The 22,356-nt window shown below is 34.0% G+C and overlaps 1 protein-coding gene across 7 annotated transcripts in view; it reads left to right on the plus strand.

Moving 5' to 3' along the window:
* Positions 1–13,586, plus strand: part of LOC111624316 (ATP-binding cassette sub-family A member 3-like) — a 60,229-nt gene extending 46,643 nt beyond the window's left edge. For 4 of the 7 annotated variants that reach the window (XM_023367144.1, XM_023367150.1, XM_023367133.1 and 1 more), the window contains 6 exons: positions 714–839; positions 4,740–4,979; positions 6,972–7,474; positions 8,995–9,182; positions 12,442–12,612; positions 12,717–13,586. In XM_023367144.1, the coding sequence (XP_023222912.1) occupies positions 714–839; positions 4,740–4,979; positions 6,972–7,474; positions 8,995–9,182; positions 12,442–12,612; positions 12,717–13,146 (1,658 nt within the window). In that variant the 3' untranslated portion in view covers positions 13,147–13,586. The remainder of the gene's footprint in view (positions 1–713; positions 840–4,739; positions 4,980–6,971; positions 7,475–8,994; positions 9,183–12,441; positions 12,613–12,716) is intronic. The other 3 variants (XM_023367176.1, XM_023367169.1, XM_023367163.1) reach the window with 2 other exon arrangements.
* The last annotated feature ends 8,770 nt before the right edge of the window (positions 13,587–22,356 follow it).

Here is a 22,356-nt window from a genome sequence, read left to right on the forward strand (position 1 = left end):
GAGCCTTTTGAGCCCATGATTGCTTAATGTTGTCTATGCTTTTTATATGTTGTGTCATGTCTGTATGTTGTGAGTGTAAGTTTAATGGTGTGTTATTTGAGTCTGCTAGAGTTACTGCTTTATGTAACTGTGATGTTTCTTGTTTCTTGTAGAAAAACTCTCGCAGTGACTGTATTTGTTTGTAGTGAAGGTTAACTATGTCAATCAGGCCACGTCCGCCTTCTTTACGTGGAAGGGTTAATCTTTCTATGGCGGATTTAGGATGATGTTGTTTATGCTTAGTAAGTGTTGTTCTTGTTCTCCTTTGGAGTTGCTTTATTATTATTATTATTATTATTATTATTATTATTACATGGAAAAATTATTTTTAATTTAAATTAAATAATTATCTCAATAACCAACTGGTGGAGAAACATGAGGCTTATCAAACTGTAATGGAGCCAAGGAAATCACATCAAAAAAAGAAAAACTAATTTTATTTGTGGGATACATTTCAGTCTTCACTAGAATGCATTCTACAAATAAAAGCCTCTTTTTTTTTATGTGATCTCAATTTTTTTGGTTTCATTACAGTTTGATAAGCCTCATATATCTCTACCAATTGGTTATTGAGATAATTATATAATTTAATTTATTAGAGGCAAAAAGCTTACAACTATATTTTTAGTTTGTTTTTTTGCTTTATGATGATATATTTTGTATGTATTTTACAGCTGCATTATTTTTACTTTACACTATTCATGGAGTTGCAGTCATACCATTAATATACTGCCTTTCTTTTTTATTTGAAGTTCCATCTAGAGCATTTATTATTCTCAGCATTTCATATATGTTTGTTGGTAAGTTTGTTGTATCTTTATCATTTGATTCTTTTTTATAGTTTATTTATTGATATTGTTTGGAATATCTATTATTATTTAATATGAGTTGAAGTTCAAATAATAATGATTTCATTTAATGTTAATAGATATTATTTTGCTATCGACTGACATAAATTTTCATTACTTAATTAAAATATTCATCTATGTAGTTCATATTAATTGACAATATTTAAATTATATCTATTTATATAAAAAGAAATCAATTAAATAATAATTATATATGAAAGAACATATTGAATAAGAACTATATTAGCTGCTAATTTTTAAATTTGATATAACAAAAGAAATACATTTATGAAATTGTATTGAACATATTTTACATTATTTATTTCTGGTGCTTGAAATATATGATGTAAATTCTAAATTTCTATGCTATAAAAAATTAATTGCTTATAGCTATTATGTAGCTTAACTAGTAATTTCAAATAGAATTTAATAAGTTTACATTATAAAGAATGAGTATAGATATTAAGGGTGTTTACAAACTACAAGTTAAGAATATGAAAATTAATTTATTCTGAAAGTTGTGGGGTTACAAAATGAACAATGCATGTAAAAATACTGCTCAAATATTTTGCTTTGTTTTTTTTTAATTTGTCATTTTAACAAAATTAAATCTGTTTCATAGTCTGCTGTCTTTTGAACTTTTGTTTTCATACATTTCTAAAGGTTGTGGAAGTTCTCAGAGTTATAAATTGGCAAAGCTTGTTTTGTGAAGTTCTTTAGTAGAATTGGTCTTCCACTCTATCATATACAGTGTGCAATTTGAAAAATTTTCAGAGGCATAATCACTCAATTTATGTACAGTGAGCTAACAATAGTATCTCAGTTTATTAATAGGGGTGGCATGGTTGTAGTACTATTGTAATGGGAAAAGAATTAAAGCTAGTTATGTTAAATGATTTTAATTGTTTTTTAAAGTGATTAAACATAATATTAATTAAATTTGTTATGATTTTAGCTGACAACTCAATATTTTTTCATTTTTTTCTCTTTCTGTCCTGTGGATACTAAGAAAACCTTTCTTTTTAATCATACTCAGTTCATGCCTGTGAAGGATGGGGGTCCAACATATCAAAGACAGACTGCTCATGAAAAATTCCAGGGGAATTTCTTGCACTGTTTTAATTCTGGGCCTCCTGAAATGGTAGCTGATGCTTTAACTTCCTCAGCCATCTATTAAGCTTATTCCATACCTATGAATGACAAATGATATAAAATTAACAAAGTAAATTGAAATATTTATAAAACTTTACAACATTTAACTCACAAGAAAGGTGTAGAGGAATCCCCTGTTGAGTTTTGTTTATAGGGTTGAAACAAAACGAAAAAGGACACACGGACAAGTCAGCTCAACATTTAGGGTTTTTAATTAAAATTCGTTAACTCCATTCGAGATATTTACACACACCGTAAATCAACAACACAGTAACACACCTGAATCAACGATACACACGTTTACCTCGTTCCTCCATCTTCCTTAACAATGGGGCTCGCGACACGTGGCGAAGCGGGACGACAAGGACGATGCGTAACAAAGACAAATAACAGAACGTTACTCACGACAAGAGAAAATCTTGGCCGCGAACAAAACATTCGAAGAACCACTGCGTGCCGACGAATCTTCCTTCGATCTTCTCCTAATTGGGCGAGTTAGAGTCCATAGCCACACAGTTCTTATTCCGACGCCAATCCTTTCTCTTTCTTCTTTCTTCAGCACTTCCGTCAAGTCAGGAATCCCAGGAACCAAGAAAAAAGACCTCTACTCCACGTGGGTCCCACCTTATATATCATACAAACCGGAAAAACCGCACGTGACCATCAACCAGCCAATCTGGCTGCCAATCCACAGCTAACTGGGAAAAGGTGGTATCGCAACACCAAACGAAAGGGGTGGAAAAAAAAATAAAACCCGAAACGAAAAACAAAGAAATAGTCACGAAGTGCTACAAAGGTTAGTCAATCCAGAAATTCAGAAAAATATGAAGCATTTTGTGCAAATAGAGTAGTTTATCCATAACACAAAACTATTTTTTTTTTTGTTTGTGCCACATTACAGCTTGAAGGAGCAATATCATCCCATTGAAAAAAATGTTGATTTCTTGTTTTTTTGGAATAACTGCCAGGGAGAGATATCAAAAAAACTTTAAACAAAAGTTACATCTCTTTTTTACATCTATAAAGCTGTGTATATATACAAGTAAATATCAAAAAATTTGTTTTCTGACTTATCCCCATCACTAACCCTTAAGATAGGATGGCCGGATGGCCAAACGGGTCAAGGTGGCAGCGTACCACCCTGGCAGCGGACCTGGGATCAAATCTGGATGGGTCAACAAATTCCTAGGAATTTTTAGGGTGGCCCATCCAGATATGTTGAGCCCCATCCCTCACCATCCAGCTGCCCCATTGTAGGCCAGGCCAAACACCTAATGGGCTTGCTGAAAGAGACCCTCTTAGTGCCCGCAGGGCAGAAAGAGTTTAAAAAAGAAAACCCTCAAAATAGAATTTTTGTACTTATCCTTCAAACAGCTACATGCAATATCTTATTTATTTATTTAGCTGATATGTGCATTGTGAGCCAAAAACACATATCAGCTAAAAAAGAATAAATAAAGGATGAAAAGCTGCCTAGTGTCTGATTGATTGCACTTTATCGTGCTTGTGAAACAAAGACATAGAATGACACAGTTTCGAATTAGTAAAGAATCTTGAATGATATCAATTGATATTTCTATTAAGATAATATGCCTTTTATACAACAAATATAATTGATAATCGCTAAATATGATAAAAGAATATCTTTACATTAAAAAAAATATATAATCACTTACAGTAATATCATCAGTTTGGAAGATATTATTAGGCTGCAATTTAAAAATATTGTAGAGCTATAAATTCTTCATTGTCATCTGTCTATCTGTCTCTTTCCATAATCTTGAGAATAGAGTTAGATGGATGAAATCCGAGACCAGATATGGAAAGCTTAGGGGGCATGAGATCCCATTAACTGTATATGAACTTCCAGTGCAAACTGAAAGTTCATATACATTATTTCAATTAAAAATTTTTTATGTTATTTCAATTTAAAATTTTTCTCTGTAATGGTTTAGATAGATGACGGCATGACTCTGTTGCTAACAGGAAAAGTATTACGTACAGGGCAAGACACTACTAATTTGAGGTAGAGAGTATATATTTTAAATTAAATAAATTTAATAAATATGATTAAAAATTGCAGCCTGACATTGTGATTATGTTATAATAGATAATTGCTCGTTGTAATTAGGATTTAGTCAAATTATTTCAATAGGATACAAATCACATTCCCAAAGCTTTTATTGTGTTAATAATAAAGTTTGCCAATTGAAAAATTGTTTATAAACTGATTTTTAAAAAAATTTTTTCTACTCTGTGGGCACTAAGAGAACCTCTTTTTACAAGTTCATTATGGGTTTAGCCAGGCTCACAATGGGGTGGCTGAGTGGTGAAGGACAGGGCTCCACATATCTGAATGGACCCATTCAGATTCAATCCCAGGTCCTCAAGAGTGATAGACTGTCACTTTAACCATCTATAAACTGATTTAAAAGCAAAATAATTTTTATTCAGATTTTTTTTCACTTTTCATACTTTTTAAGTTCTATTCTTCAAAAAACAAGGAAAAAACAAATTTTTTAGGTTGTTAGTATTACAGACATGATTTTAAAGGTGCTACGTCCTCAAATATTATGCTTTCAATAACGAATGTCCTAGCTGATAACTTGGATGAGGAGGAAAAAAAACAGAAAGAGTNTATATAAATAATTTTTTTTGTATAATTTATTATTACTAATAAAAATAAATGAATATTTCCAGGTAATGCATTAACAATAATTATATCTTTACTGGAAATTCCATTCTTAAATTTCAAAAATATTGCTAGAACTTTAGATACCGTATTTGCTCTTCTCTCGTCGCCATATTGTATGGGACGTTCAATAGGACTTCTTTACAAAAACTATTATTATAATAAAATCTGTGATATACCTATTGTAGATATTGTTTGTCAAAATGAAAGTAGCCTTATTTTTGAAGAAGTGAAATCTTGTTGCAAAGGTAAGAGAAAAATTTGTAATAATTTTAGAAAAAATTTAAATGTTCTGAGCAATTTTTATAATATGAAACTTTATAATCATGTTTCAAATGTGTTTTGATTAACATTAAAAATAATAGCATGTTCTTGTTATTATTTTAACATATATAAGTGTGTGTGTGTGTGTGTGTCAAAACTTGGTTTTTGAACTTACTTCATTCCTAAAAGTTGTTCAAAAACTGATTTTTTTCTCGAACCACAACAAATTATCCCATAAGAAACAATATAAAATGGATTAATCTGTTCCTGACCACCAAAATATAGCCTTTTTTTTTTTTTTACCTTTTTAGCTGTATTTCATGCATAAAAATCCCTACAAATGCTATTTTATATTATCTATATCTATATTCATTTTATATACATATTAAAAGCAAAAGGTTCTGTCACTGCCAATCAAAACCAAAACCATTGCTTTACAAAAAGTGCTATAAATAGAGACTTGACTCTGCCTCAAAAAAATATAACCAAATCAATCAAGACTGGCAATAAGTACTTTATCCACACTTTTCAAAATATGTTTCAATTGCTTTGGATTAAATTTTAATTTAAATTAATTCATTAATTTTGATTTTACTTTTATTTTTAATTTTAGTTTCAGTTTTGGTGTAAAACCAGTTATAATTGGGCTGAAATTTGAAAAAATTGTAGATCTATAAATTTTATTTTCACTGTCTGTCCTTCCTTAACCTCCCAACAGTGGACTAGTGTTGTATGGTTCTACCCCCAGTAATGGAGAATAAACGTGGGAAATTTTTAAAGTATTTTTCCATGTGTTTTTTCTCATTACTGTTTTGGAAAAAGATTTTGTAAACAGTTATGTTTAGTAAAGAAAAGTCTTTTTTTTATTGTTACATAATTCACTTTTTATGGGAATTTTTTTTCTTGATAGTTTTAGGCTTGTTTTTGGCGATACCCCCCAAAAGTATTTGATAACTATAGTCATCCCTCACCACTGCCACACGATCGCCCTTGATGACTATAGTCGTCGTTCACTGCTGAGTGGTTTATTAATACAAGCTATTATTTATTGGGACATTGTCACAATGCCAGGCTGTAATTTTTAATCATTTAATTAAAAAAAATCATGTGACTTCTGGTGTCCAGTACCAGAAGTTTGTATATAGCTAATCAGGGTCTCCAGCACCTAAGCATTCCATATCTGGTATCCATTTTAGTAGTATCTTGCCCCTGTACATCATGTTTCTGTTGATAATAATCAAGCTATGCCAGTCATCTAGCTAACTCTGCTCTGGAGAAGATTTTGAATTGAAATCATGTGACTTTTAGTCCCAACCAGAAGTTTATATATAGTTAATTGGAACCTCTGGCTCCTAAGCTTTCTATATCTGCTCTCAATTTTCATCTGACTCCTTTCTCAAGATTAGTAAGGGATAGACATACAGATGGATGATAGTGGGAAAGTATATGTCTGCAATTTGAAAATTTCAGCCCAATAAGTTTTTCTTACATTGTTGATATTAAGTTGCTTAATTGTTTTTGACTGTTTTATCTTTTAAAGTAATATTTAAAAACCACAAGTAATTAAGATTTATCATGATCAGAATAAGTTTAAATCTCATTTAAATCGATTATTTTACAATTAATCCAATTTTTCTTGGACAGAATAATTGATAAATGTTAATTTACTTTCAAAATTTAAATTGGAAAAATATTTTAAAATGTTTTAATACTATAATTCAATATATCTTGTAAATTATTAGTTGCATAATAAGTTTATTTGGATTGTGGTGTTTCATACTTTTTATAAGCATTATATTGTTTATAGTAATTGATTTAAATAAATAAATTAAATTGTAGTTAGTTGAATTATTTATTCATAAAATTTCAATTCTTAAATCAGGAAAGAAATTGTTACTCATGACAAGTTTGTTACACAATCTGATATTAAAAACATGCATATGAAAAAGAATTAATCATTATTTTTATTTTTACAGACAAATGTATGTCCCCTTCTTTTTGTTTGGATAGAACAGATAATATTTATTTGTGGGAATTACCTGGTCTTGGAAAAAATATTATCTTCCTATGTTTGCATGCCATTTTTAATTTTGCAATGTTGATTTTCATTGAAAAGAAAGGATTTAAAAATTTGAAAAAAATCTATTATATTTTTAAAAAGAAACACGATCCGATTTATCCCCCTCCTTTGACATTAGACGACGACGTAAAAGAAGAGTCTGATCGAATTTTAAATACTGAATTATCAGAGTTACAGAAAACCGACATTGTTATTTTGAAAGAACTGACAAAATTTTATCAACGTTTTTGTGCCGTAAATAAATTAACTCTTGGAATAAAGAGAGGAGAATGTTTTGGATTACTTGGTTTAAATGGAGCCGGTAAAACTACAACATTTCAAATGTTGACTGGTGATGAACCCATATCATCTGGTGATGCTTATTTAGATGGAATCAGCATAAAATCACAAATTTTTAAGGTAAATTATACAATACATTTTACTTTAAAGTTCATAATTTTATCAATTTTTTAAATCTTGCATATCATTATTTGCTGACTTGATAATAATTATCTTGAATATACTGTCAATAGTGTCAATAGTGAATGTATTAGACATGGTTGGATTAACCATTAGGCAAAATAAGTATTTGCTTAGGGCATCAAAGAAAGAGAGCACCACAGAAATTTTTCATTTCCTGGTTTACCATGGACTGTAAGATGCAAAACTGCAAATGATACAGCTGAATCAAGGGTCCCCACAACAAATGAAAAAATTAAAATATTTGCTGGTATCATTTCTCTTGAAAAATAAAATTTTATGTTTCGTTTTATTATTTGATTATATTTTGAATTACATATATGCTATATGGGGGCACCAAAATCTTTTAAGTGCTCATGGCCTCTATAAGTTTTAATCCAGCCCTGGTGGCAGATAATATACTAGTATTGAATAGATTAAAATAGATTGCTCAGAGTTATTCAATCTCTAAATTTTTAACTGTTGAATATGAAAAAGTTCAAATTATAGAGTTATAGAACAGACCAGTTATTCAAAACAACATACATATCAAAATTGCATCTGAAACATTACACAATATAAGATTATTATATCTTTCCAATCTATTATGGCAAAATACAGTCAATGTACAACATGGATATATTCAATATATTATATACTTAGTCATACTTACAACATGGCTTACTCATAATATGGATCAAATTTTTGGACTCTATTGCATGTGTTATATCAGGCCTACAATGTGATCAAAGTAACCAAAATTTTCTAATATAAAAAGTCCATTTACTGTATATCTTCTAAGATATAGTGGCCTCCATGTCTATTTACCAAACTGGCTGACCGACCTGGTGCATATTAGAAACCAGTAACTGTTAGAAACTGGGATCTCTATTAGCTTAAGGTTATGTTCTACAAAAAATGAGGAAACTGAGTAACAAACAAATAAAAATAATACAAATATAGTAAAGGGTAATTAATAACTCCTTTTGTTAATTTAAAAGTAGCAACCTGTAATGTGTGTCAAAAATGTTTGGTTGTGGAAATGTGAGCAGAGAAGCAAGTGGGGAATTCCCAAAGACCAGCTTCTATTCAGAATAATCTTTGCTGTAACCTGGTATGGTTTATGGGCCAGTGACAATTGGAGACTAAATGTCTATTAGAAGATACATGGTAAATTAACTTATTTAAAAAACGCCAATCAACGAAAAGAAAATTAATTTAATCTGGATTAAAAATTACAAGTCTTTCTGATTAATTTATTAATAAATGGCATTATTTTTCATGTTATATTTAATCTTTGTGAACAGATTAGATTACATGTTAACTTGAATTGTTTAAATTATAAATTAAATTTTTTATTTAATGATAACTTAAAATATGTGTAACAAGTTTATCATTAAAATTTTTTAAAAATATGTATATGTTTTTTATTCAATTACATTTATAATAAATGTATTTTTATATTATTAATATTCCTTTAGATTAAACATAGGATAGGATACTGTCCACAGTTTGGAGGTTTAATTGATATTTTGACAGGAAGAGAAACACTTACATTATTTGCAAGATTGCGTGGCGTTCCAGAGAGAGAAATTCCTAAACAAATTTTTATTCTTAGCGAGATGCTGCTTTTTACTAAGCACATTGACAAATTGGTGAAACAGCTCAGGTTTGTATTAGTAGTAATTTGTCTTTGTATCAGAAATAATTTAAATTTACACTATTGGTTTAATTATATTTTAGTAAATTTTTGTGATAGTTATTTATTTCCACCAGGTGGTCAAGTGAAAGTAAAACTTATGAGAAGTAAAGAGGCAATGTTGAAGTTGGCTGTGTTTGTTGCACCACCGCATTACCAAGTCTGATTTGCAGCATCTTAAACCCTTTGTGTTATTTCTCATGAGTTCTACTTTCCATTGATTATTTGGTATAAATGTATAAATTAATGTATAAATTAAACATCTAACAGTACTTATTAAATATAAAAAGAAAGAATGAATGTTACATCTATCTGAAATATTTAAATGATAATAATGAAAATGATATTTATCTAAGTTTCTATCATTTTCAAGCAACAGAACATTCTTTATTCATCTCTCTATATATTTAATGCTGTGATGAGGGAGTCAAAATCTCGTATGTTAAGCCACTAGAATAAACATTAATTTTTCATATTATTATTAGAAAATTACAAATAATATTTTGAAACAAAATGTCTGCTAATGAAATAAATTTTATAAATTTACAATAAAATTTTATTTAAAAGTTTCTGCCTGAATTAGTTTTAAATAAAATATTCCACCATTAAATGGTGAAGTATTTGAAAGGTGTATAAAGATGATATAATCCTTGTGGATACAAGAAATCTGGTATCTTACACACCATCAAAATGTATAAACAGAATTTCATATATAATTTAATTTTTAATTTACAGGAAAAATATATCCAATTTCAGTTAAACTTAAAATTTTTCAAAATGAAATGTGATTTTAGAGCATTTTGAAAGTATATTTAGCATAGTCTGGATTTCTTTTAGTTTAGAATCACAAAAAATAATCCATATAAGTCCAATTTCATATTTTAATATTAAGTTTTATCAAAATTATGTTGAATACATATTTCTCACAACTGTTGAAAAAAAATCCTTAGCAAACTTCTCAATTATTAAGTGTAAAATATTCATAATTTTTAATTTTAAAATTCATAAAGAGAATTTTTTTCATTATATAAGTTACAGGAATTTATTGGTAATTTTAGAAGGTAGTATGGATTGAAAAAATGTCATTAAAATGACAATTCACGAAAAATCTTTTTACGAGTGTTATGTCACTAGTAAATTCCACAAGTACTTTCGACCTCCACCGAGGTCTGCTTCAGGTGGTGACTGGCCGTGTTTCGACCCGACCGTCGTAACAATGTTGCCAACGATGTAAATAAATAAATGTGCGCGTCGGGTTTCACCCCTCCAACTGACACTGTTCAAATTCCTCGAATAAATACTTCCACGCCTGTGCAAGCGTTTCCCCATTCTTGTAGTTGATGCAGTTGCCCCCCTGATAGCTTTATGAATCTCCCAGGCCTCCAGGTGACGGATGTGATCCGCGCGGAACACTTGTCTGATAAGTGACGTAGGTTCTACATCACCGACCCTGAAATAAGGGCGGACTTCCGGAACACCAGACTTATCAGACAAGCGTTCCGCGTGGATCACATCCGTCACCTGGAGATTCATAAAGCTATCAGGGGGCAACTGCATCAACTACAAGGATAGGGAAACGCTTGCACAGGCGTGAAAGTATTTATTCGAGGAATTTGAACAGTGTCAGTTGGAGGGGTGAAACCCGACGCGCACATTTATTTATTTACATCGTTGGCAACATTGTTACGACGGTCGGGTCGAAACACGGCCAGTCACCACCTGAAGCAGACCTTGATGGAGGTCGAAAGTACTTGTGGAATTTACTAGTGACATAACACTCGCAAAAAGGTTTTTCGTGGATTGTTATTTTTCAACGCAGTGTTAAGTTGTTGGAAGTCGTTTGTCATTAAAATGCAACATCAAAGGCAAGTTGATCAAGCAATAGCAAGTGTTAAATGCAAGCTATCTGTTGACTTTAGTTTAATTGATGAGAGAGAAATTCCAATTAGGAAGTTTTTCCAAATATGAAATTATGACAGGTATACATCATCAGTAATTGATAAAAATTATTGTAATTCCTAATAAAACAATGCAAATCTTTAAGTAACTGTCTAATTTATCAGTGCGGTAAATTTAATATGTCATTGCATTGACAGACTTCTTAAAGAATATTTTTAAGAATATGTCAACAAGTCTATGTTTCATACTCATTTTACTTTCCTAGCTGTTATTTATACATAACAAGGGAAAATATTGGAATTACGTCAGATTTGACCCTCCGAGTCTTTTACAAATCTCCACGTTTTGATATTCTGAACCCTAAAAAGTCAAAGAAATGAGAAAAAATTCTTCGTTTGTTTGTGTATGCATATTTTGTTTAGTATCACAGGATAAGGTTAAGATTAGTAAACAAAATTTGGCATGATAACTTGTATAGGAGGGGCATGATACTATTAAATTTTGGTGATTACAGATTGAGGGGATGAGGAGATAGTGGGGTATCATATCTTATCTCAAGAGAGGTTGGACTTAATGAAGATTTTACTAGTTATTAGCATTTACAATTTTTTATAAAATCACTACCTTCAAAATTAAGCTTTTTTGCCATTTATAATAATTAATAATATAAAAAGTTATTAAAATCAAATATTGTCCAATGGTATTTATATATGTTAATAAAAAGTTTTATACAAAATCTGATAACAGATGGCACCTCGTACAATTTAATTTATTATGATTAATAATATAAAAGTTAGTTATTTTTAAAATAAAATCTCATAACAGCAGGAAAGTTATGCAACTCATTGCTTGATTGTTAAGACTGGCAATAATTTTGGTAATGGTAATATCTTCCAAAGTTAGGAAATTTGTTTTAATTATTAATAAAATATGTAATATAAAAAGGTGAATTATTATTATATCTATTCCTTCATAGGTTTTTCCTCAGTTTAATACATTGTTAGATAATTATCCAAAATATATTCAACAGAATATTCTGTACATCAAATAAAAATAATCCTCCAAAATAATGAGAGAGATATCAAATGTTATTTCAAATTATTAATGGGATGAATATTGAAAAATATATTAGTAAACAATTAAAATTAATAAAAGAAGTATTATAAGTTACAATTCATTGAATTTTGGATCCAAAAAATTGAAGTTTCTGTTTAATTAATTTGGTCCTTGTTATTGCACATGAAGATTTGACAAGTGCTGATTTTAATTATAGATATTTTAATATTACTTACAGTTAGAAACTATTAATTAAACACCCATATTTTTATAGTGATGGAAATAAGAAGAAGCTTAGCACTGCAGTTGCTCTCATGGGAGATACTCCTGTTGTGTTTTTGGATGAACCGACCACTGGTATGGATCCGGCAGCACGAAGATGTCTCTGGAATACTCTGATTGCAATTACCAAACAAGGACGTTCAATTATTTTGACGTCTCATAGGTAAATGTCTTGCTATTTTAGTGAGTAATTAAGTAATAAATTGTTTTACTTGCTTAATTGATAAACTGACATATAAAATATTGATTAAATTGTTATAAATTTAGCATGGAAGAATGTGAAACTCTGTGTTCTAGATTAGTTATAATGGTGAATGGCCAATTTTGCTGTCTAGGGAGCCCTCAACATTTGAAAAATAAATATGGGCAAGGTTTGACTCTGATAGTTAAAGTTAAAAGATGTATTACCGAAGACGACACTGATTTTGAAGCAGCACTGACAAAACACGTTAAGTTTCAAGATAACCTAATAGCATTTAAGAATTATATGAAGGACATGTTTACAAATTGCGTGTTGAAAGAAGAACACGAAAATTCCGTTTGTTATCATCTGCCAGATCCAAAAATGCCTTGGGCTCAAATCTTTGGAATTATGGAAAGTATTAAGCCATTATATAACATAGAAGATTATACAATTAATCAAGTGACATTAGAACAGATCTTTTTAAATTTTTCAAGAGAACAAAGAGGAAATTAATTTTGTTAGTTTAGAATTCAAAACTTCACATTTATTATAAACACTATATACATAAAAAAATATTAATATATAATTAAAGATGTTAAACCAATTTACTAATTTTCTGATATCATTTAGTAACTTCTAAATCTTATTATAATAAGCAACGTTAGAATTATTTTATTTATTTCAAAATCATTAACTGAAGAGCTGGCATGCAAAAGAAAATACTACTGTGATCAAAAAGTACCGAGAATGCTTCATTTAAACTAATATCACTATTGTTTATAGCACTGTAACATTGGGAAACTGGCCCCTATCCCAATTTCTACGCGAAACTCCTGGGAGCATAGAAAGCTCTCTCAGGAGGCATATCACCCACATGTCATGTGCTGTAATCAAATAAACTAAACCATACAAAACAAAACAAGGGTTTAGTTGGCCTAGATCAGTGTTTTTCAACCTGTGGGTCGCGACCCTCAGAGGGTCGCGGGTAAAAGAAAAAGACAAGTGTTTATAGGTCCTACACTATATTAAAAAAACTACAATTTCGGCGAGAAAGCTGTATCTGTTTATTATACAGTACATTTGGCTTTTTGATTGACATTTAGGTGTGAATGATGGGTTTCGCCAGGGAGGGGCCAGAAAATGATAGCCGAAAAAGTGCTGAGCTGACCTGTAAAAAAAAAGTAATAAGTAGAAAAGTGGAAGTTAAAAACTGTCGTCCTAAAAAAAAGAAAGGTCAACAGCACTCCGAACCCAATGTTCCTATGAGAGGGAAGTATCATACCATACGTGTCATAAGTTGTTGTCGATCCTTCTTAAATTCTCATTTTAGTCAACAATAATTTCTCTCAACAGAAAGAAAATTAAATACATAATTTTTAAAATCACTGATATAGTTTTAATATCGCCCTAGGGGAGTCTCCAGAACTTTTTAACTTGTAAAGGGGTCGCGTATTCAAAAAGGTTGAAAAACACTGGCCTAGATCATACTGGTTCATACTGTAGATTTTGACAATGGGAAAGAAGTAACGAAATAGCACAGTCCTCCACCTTTAAGCAAAAAAAGAACTACACAGACAAAAAGCATTTAGCATTTTTTGACAGATTTAATGAGAAACATTCTTTATTGATGTGAGGCGCTAGCATCTACAGTCGCCACCAGAGGGCCTCCCGTCGATGACGTGAGCGTTTCGTCAGACGACCGGCTTATTCGACCTGCCACGACACAGTTCAGGTGTGTTCGACAAGAGCTCCGCTACTTACGACTAAACAAAGGATTGTAGTGCCAATCGACCATCGTCCACGTTGGTGCCTACATTGGTGACCCGAACGCCTACAGATGCTTTTGGGAGCTAATATGAAACCATTAATAGTTTCCGTTGAGAGTTTGTTGCAAAGGTTTGTTTTAATTACCGTATATCTCGGCAGATAAGACAAGGTATAAATTTTTGTCGAAGTTTTATTTATAGTTTTAGCATATATCTGTCCTATAAGACAACCCCCCCAAACTATCAACGGCCTATGAATTTACTTTAGATCAGCGATCATCATCTAAATAATAATACTGTATAGCGTATACGGAATTATGTCCTATTTTTGTAATTTTTCGAATGAACAAATTTTATTTTCTTGCATCTGGCAGCACTGCCTTTCGATTGTTGCGAACATTGGCACTGATTCGGCATTCGGGTAATGACCTTGACTATTCACAAAAACGTCGTATGGGCCATTCTATTTTGTGCACATACCCTACTCTCTACCAGTAAATAATTACGGTTTGTCTGTCTTTTTATAATGGTTTTAATTTATATAAATTTCGATCTAATTTTTTTTGTATCTGTTCTATAAGACGACCCCGGATTTTGGGGGCTTTTTTTTATGATTCAACTATCGTCTTATCTGCCGAGATATACAGTAAGTTAATTTTGGAAAAAAAAAAAAAAACGCACGAAGCATTGGAGAGTGACAAAACCAATAAATCTAAAACGAACCTTCCAAAGTTTTTAAATTCAAATTTTCCGTCATATCGATAAGTTTTGAAAGTTTGTACCAGTAGTTGTCAACTAGCCTTTTATTTTTTATTAATTCACCTCGACTCTCTACATACAAACGCCCTTGAACATCAATAGATTATAGTAATTCAGAATTCTGTTGGTCCAAAACTCTAGGCAGTTTATTCAGGAAAGGATGGATAGAATTTAGTTTCTTTTTTGAAAACGTCAAATTAGCAGTGGCGTGCCGTGACATTTGATGATAGGGAAGCTGTGTTTCTGTAAGAAGCCGACTTCCAGGGGCAGCCAGTCAATGATGGTCTAGGGCAGGGGTCGGAATTAGCGGCTCGCGAGCCGCATGCGGCTCTTTGCATAGACGTTTGCGGCTCTTCGGACATAAACTCTAATTTCATCTTATCTCATTTCACCGCAGCCTTATAACTTATGAGTTTATGAGATAGAGCCGCCGAACAAACTTCGACTTGTTCTCCGTCCGCACATGACCACACTCGCGTTGATCAATATGAGTCGCATAAGAGTGGTAGCATTTGAAGCATATCTATATATATAACCTATTGAATGCGTGTCCGTCCATCCGTGTAACGTTATGCCGAAAACGGCCACTAGAGGCGCCTCTGTCGTGTGTCGTATTTCGCACATTTAAATTAATAAGCGGCTCTCTAGTACTTTTGTTACCCTGTTTTCATGACAATTTTGCTCTTCTCACTTGACAAACTGCCGACCCCTGGTTTAGGGTCCATTCGTATTTGTTTGTTTGATAAGCCAGTAAAAACCGTAGACTTCTCTAAATATACTTTTAATTAATAGATTATCTAACGCGCTTAATAAATAAGCAAGTTCAATATAATTAACTCTGTTATATTAGATTTAATAGATTCTCTACGCCCTCTAAATGCCAATTCTCGCTTCGATAACATCTACTAATTAAAATATATCTATTAGCCGTAACTATCTTGTTATAATTTTCAATATTTATTTTATATTGTGTACTAATGTTAATAATGGATTTGTCTCTGATCACTCAGTCATTTGATTGCATGTACAGTACAGTACAGTACAGTACATAGGCGGAAAAACATGCAAGTCCTTCTCTATCCAGTATTATAAGGTATACGATATATACTTAGATTTTAAACAAAACTCTTACCAACGCTGATTTTAAATCGCTTACCATCTCTTCGCACCCATATTCAATATTCTTTTCATTTTTTGGAGTTTCTCAAGCTATTAACTTACTTAATCTCGAGAATGGAGTTCGATACATGAAACTTAAGACCAAATATAGAAAGCTTAGGGGCGGCATGTCCCGATTAACTATACATCATTCAAAAAGTTCTTCCCCGAAAGGAGTTAGATAACGACCGGCAGGAGCCAGTTGATTATTATATTTAAGTACGAAAAATTATATTTTTTAGAGCACTATCGGCCGCCAGCGTGCATGCACGCGCTGCATACCTACCAAAACCGGCCCCGAGTCGATCCAAGCGTGACTTTGTCGGCCTCCCATCCATCTTTCCTATGTGTTATATGTATAACCTTTGGCCCAAGTTTGGTTAGATTTGTTGAAATCCGGTCGCGTTAGAAATAATTGGCTATTAAGATCCTAAAACGCGTCGTGAATAAAATGGTCACCGAAATAATATATTGTGTAAGAGATATGGTACATTGCAGACCAACTAAAAACAATTTATGTGCAAGTGTCTAGTGTACAATAAGAAACTGTTTATATGGAAGTGTCGCTACTTGTTATACTTTCAAGACCTAGTATAACAAGGTGACGGCTGGATGTTTGAGCGGTTAAGACTTCGGTCTACCGCTCTGACATCGATTCGGGCTGTTGAAGAACCCAGGGCGGTCTGTCAAGTCCCGTGTCATACAGTCCTGCAGCCCACATCGTGGATCTTGAGAAACCAAAAATGGGTATAAAGATTAAGATCTTTAATGATCTTAAGTAAGAGTTAGCAATACTACGAGCGAGATTTGTGCGCAGATAATTTCTTACCACACTAAATTTAACAGAAAAATTCATCACAAAACGATTATTGATGCTAATGTCTGAAATTCTATTTAATCCATGCAAGATGTGTGATTACCAGAGCCCCTTCGGCCGCCAATTTAAAGTGTTTTAATCTTTAAAATTGGCGTTTCCACTTCCCGGGACGAGGACCCAGGGGTTGGATTTGTGGGAAGCGTGTGTTCGGGTTGTTTCATTGTGTGGAATTACACAGAACGTGGCGCTTGACGTGTAAGTGCGTGAGTGCGAGAATTCGAGTAAAGGTTAAACGGTGTATATCTTCGTGTACAGTGATGTTATATCCGTGTGTGTGTGTGTGTGTGTGCGTGCGATCCAAGAACATCTTCGGCATGTCTAAAAACAGAAAAACAGTAAATTACGATACGAGAATGAGACGTGTTAAAAAATGAAACGAAAGCGTTCTTACCATCGGAGATTTCGGAAAACATTCACTTGTACGATAAATGGCCACTTCGTCCTCTTCGTGGTAAAGTTGGGGAGGGAGATCCTTCTCCCTCCCAAATGTTCCTACAAAACACAAAGACAGTGAGAAAAGGAGAAGTTGATTCATTTATTATCTAAGGTCAACATTATTACCTTTATCAGATAGTCTTTCTTCCCGAACAGTGTCATGAGGAGAGCGAAGGACCTGACCTAACCTAGCCTAACCTAACCTAACCTAACCAGAAGCTCAATCCTCGTAACAGCTGTTTGGGAAGAAAGGTCGGCCGAATGTCGCGTCCGGTGAAGAAACGTGTCAAGTCCGGGTGGTCACAATCGGAAGTCAAATCCGTTGTCGTCGATCGAGTGTCACGTTCGGGAGACAAGTCCGTGAGAACATCCGGGTAAGAGAAGGCCACGTCCGAGTAAAGAGGTCATGTCCGGGTGAAAAGTGTCGAATCCGGTCAGAATGTCGCATCCGGGTGAAAAGGACGAGTTGGGGAAAATCGAAGAGGATCACCGCCTAGGCCGAGGGAACCGCAGCCACCCGCAGCAACAAAACCGCGGTTCCTCGACTTCGGCGGCTCTCTCCTCCGATGCTTCCCCGTTCCGACTTCGGAAAGACGATGGCGACGAGCTCGCGAGCGCGGACTGAGAGGCAGACCACGCGAAAACAGACGAAGTCCAAGAGGACTCGTCACTCCCTATGCCTTCCTTAACAAGGCCTAGGGCCGGCTGATCCCTGACGACCTTGGCCAAGTGGAATGGACTCAGAACTCTCCCGCCTCCGGGAGAGTCCCACGCCACACGCACTGGGGGAAGGTCGTCACCACCCTCTGCCTCTCGCTCGACGGTCTCCAACGACACCGAACTAATCGATTCGACAGAGACCCAGTCGAGCCCACGGTCCTCGAACGTCTCATCGGAGCCGTCCGAGGAACCCCCTCCCTCCGGCGCCACCGCATTCTTCCGTCGGAACCTCCGGCGAAACCACTCCAACATCTTCATTCTGAAAAAAAGAAAATTTGCAATTAGTCGATTAAAACAAAAGCTTAAATTAATGTCTAAATTCTTGCGAGAAAAGCAAAATGCTCACCGCAGCTGCCTTTTTAAATCTAAAAGATTCGAATCGGACCATCGAACGATGTGCCGAGATGTCTTCTGGGGCCGATTAACGCAGAAAAAGTTCAAGATTATACTCACGACGAATCGGAATTCGGATAGCAACCGGAAATTGCTAGAACGTTCCAACTGTATTTGCAGTAGAGACGACCGACCCGGAACGAAGAAACTCTCTTACGTGTAATTTGTATTTGTACGACAGTAAATTAAAGACACGCCGCACGTAGCCATGAGGAAAAGGCATTCGAGCCCGAGTCGTAACAAGTGTTTCGTTCTAGAGCAATTTACCCTAACGTGTACGTCACATAAACGCAACGACGGCATTTAAAAGAGTTTCGTGCAAAGAAATTGCGAACGAGTCGACCGAAACACAAGACAAACGTAGGAAGAAGTGAAACGTGCCCACAGCCCAACTCGCCATTCGGGACACGAACGTTTAAGTGGCACAAAGCATTGTGCCACTTAAATGTTACGTAAGTGTGGAAGATCGACTGCACTCAGACCACCTTGTGAAAAGAGACAAAGAGCCTAAGGAAAAGAATTCTTTGTGTCCAGCCTGTATAGATAACTGTTAAGTGTATTAGTATTAGATGTGTTTGCAGACAATTTAATTCTGGCAAAATAAGCCATTGAAAAGCGTTGTAACTAATACATAAATTGCATGGAGAAGTCGGAGGTCAAAGGGCGAAGTTTTTGACCCGTCGAACGAACATCCCATGCTTCAGAATACGGTCTCCGTCCATCAATGTTACCAGAGTATATTTTAGTTAAAATTACGATGGAATTCGTATTTAAAGTTAGTATTAAGTAATTTTTAATTGAATTTCTATAAATAATCCTTATTCTTTGACCGTGTTTATAAAATATAAATGAATTAATTACGAGAATAAACCAATGAGCAAATACTTAATCCGTTTTCGGCGCTTCGGTCGTTCGTTTAAAAGTGCTAATTCACAAGCGACGGCAGATTTAAACGCCGATGTCGTCTCCGAAAGTTGGACTAAACGAAACGAAAATAAAATCTTACAGCTAGATAAATTCTAGTTAAAATCTTACTTGGTATAACGTCGGCGTCCACAAGTCTTCTTAAAACCACGTTCCGGTAGAAAAGAACACTGAAGAAGGCAAAAAACACAGCGAAAACAGGAGCAAAGAGCGCACACGTCCTCACAGCAAGCGAAAAACGTGCAAAGTGACGCAAAATCGTGTTGCAACAATAGAAACAGCAATTGTTGCCGTTTCTATGGAGATTAGAAAAGCGCGTAACGAATTCCAATGCGATTGACGTCATGGATTCTTTTTGAATTTTAAGGCTAAATATCTGCATTTTTTACGTTTCTATCCCCCGAATGACGACGGATTGGGATCGAGAGACTCCCTATCACCCTCTGTCTTCGGTTTCCACTCTCCACAAGGGGTTGTAAGCGAGATTTTCTATAATCGAACGTCGCCACCCCCAAAACTAGAACAAATCATTCCTCTGGTTCGTCCAGTATTTTCGGACCAAGTTTCCGATTGACCGACAGTGCAATTTTTACTGAATTTCGTAACATTTCGTTCATCCGACGCCATTTTAAGAGCGCTTACCTGACGTCATCGAACGTTGGTTATATTAAATATGCGTGTTATGGTTTAGTTACGTAAACGTTAATTAGTATATTAAATAAGCAAATTTTATGAATTCACCTGACCGATAGAAAATATCGTGTATGTATTTTACACGAAACAATCAAATATAGATTTTTCTATATTGAAACTGAGTAAAAGATCGTTCGTTTCAAGAAATGTAACTGTTTTTTTATAAAAGAATCGATCAAAACTAACGAGTTGCGTAACTTTCTCGGCTGTTGTGAGATTTTATTTAGAAAATAACTTTTATACTTTTAATTAAATTGTAATAAATAAAATTGTGTGTGGCGCCATCTGTTATGAATTTTGTTATATAATCTTTTGATATTTTTAATTATTATAAAATGGCAAAAGGTTTAATTTTAAGGGTATGAAAAAAAATTATAAATGCTAATGTGAGATGCAGAAGGGAGGAAAATACATTTTTAGAAATTAGCGAGAAAAAGGACTACAGTATCTAAATTCTCTTTCAAAAATAATATTTTAAGTTATAAATCTACTCGCGATTCACATAATGGGGCGAGGGAGGCCAAATATCTAGCACGCAGGCGGCTAACAGCCCGGAACCGGTCCTGGATAGAATCATTGGAAGCGTTATACGATATTTTGGTGTTTGGCATCCACTAGCTAAACCGCGAGGTTGGTGCTCTGTAAAGCGTATGCACGAATGCGTATAATCTGGCTGTTTGGAAGCTGTCCCGTATTCGACAATACAGCGCTTCCATTTCGCCACTGATATTCGAATATACAACAGCAATCTTGTCATTTGTTTTACATGTAGTATAGAAATTTGTAATAAGATACATAATGTGGTTATAATAAAATATTCATTTTAATTATATGAAAATAATCGCACAATATATCTTTATATTTTAGAAAATACATGGGAAGCGGCGTTTCCACCGCTTACAAGGACGGCACGCCACTGCAAATTAGTTGTACGCACGGAAGAGGGTGCAGATTTAGGAAAGTATAATTTAAAAATATGGTAATTTAAACTTGAAGAACTTCATCTTTGATTGAAGCTGAGCGATGGCTCGCGTTGCTGCGCTGTCGCGACGAAATAGTCATTGCGAGAGATGGATCTAAAGACTCCCCACAAAGTGACAGCCATCTTTGTCGACATCACCAATAACATCCACTCCCACTTTACATCTGCAGACACACAGCACCTTCATTGTCCACCCATAAATTACAGCAACTTCACTGCCGAGGGGTATGCCATTCTACAGGCTGTTCTTTACACTATTCAAACACCATAAATCCGGCATCATCTGCTCGGATTCCCTCTCCGTTCTTAAAGCTCTTACCTCCACCCGGACAACCATACACTCCATCACCAGCTTCCACACAGTCCAAAACAACTACAATTGCGATCGCCACATCCAACTAGTTTGGACCCCGCACATAGTAGGATCGCCATTAAAGAGGCTGCATATCAATTTGCTAAATTCCTCACAACCCACGCCATCACGGCCGATGGACTCATCCGTTCTGAAATCACTGCCTGCATGGAAGACAGCTGGTGAATTACCAAACCCACAACAACTACCCTTGTCTTCATCATCGGTATTTAAAAAAAAAAAAAGTTTGGCAAGAGCTTGGCCATAGCTCAAATATTGGATAGCACGCTCTCGTTTATTTACATTTTTACAATAAAAAAAAGTTCTCTTGGGGATGACCTTTGACCATCCATATCTCTCGTTGTTGGTCGAATTTTAAAATTCGGTCTCCGTTACAACACGCCGTTTTATTAGTTCTGTTCATTTGCAAAATTTCGTTCAAATCGGTAGAGTCGTTACTTTGCAAACGTGTTTCGGCAGTATTGGAATTGTGTCAAATTTTACTCTCAAGGTATTTTGCAAATATCTGGTGTGGTTGGTGTATGTTGGCGTTTATTTCGTTTAATATTTCAGGATGGGGGTAATGATTAAGGAACTAAAAAATGTTAGTAGCTTCTATATAAGGAGATTGATTCTATTAAATTTTGGGTTTTTTTAAAACTCT

The sequence above is a fragment of the Centruroides sculpturatus genome, unplaced genomic scaffold (genome assembly GCF_000671375.1).
Source record: "Centruroides sculpturatus isolate CEXI.00-Female unplaced genomic scaffold, Cexi_2.0 scaffold27, whole genome shotgun sequence".
NCBI classification, from domain to species: Eukaryota; Metazoa; Arthropoda; class Arachnida; order Scorpiones; family Buthidae; genus Centruroides; species Centruroides sculpturatus.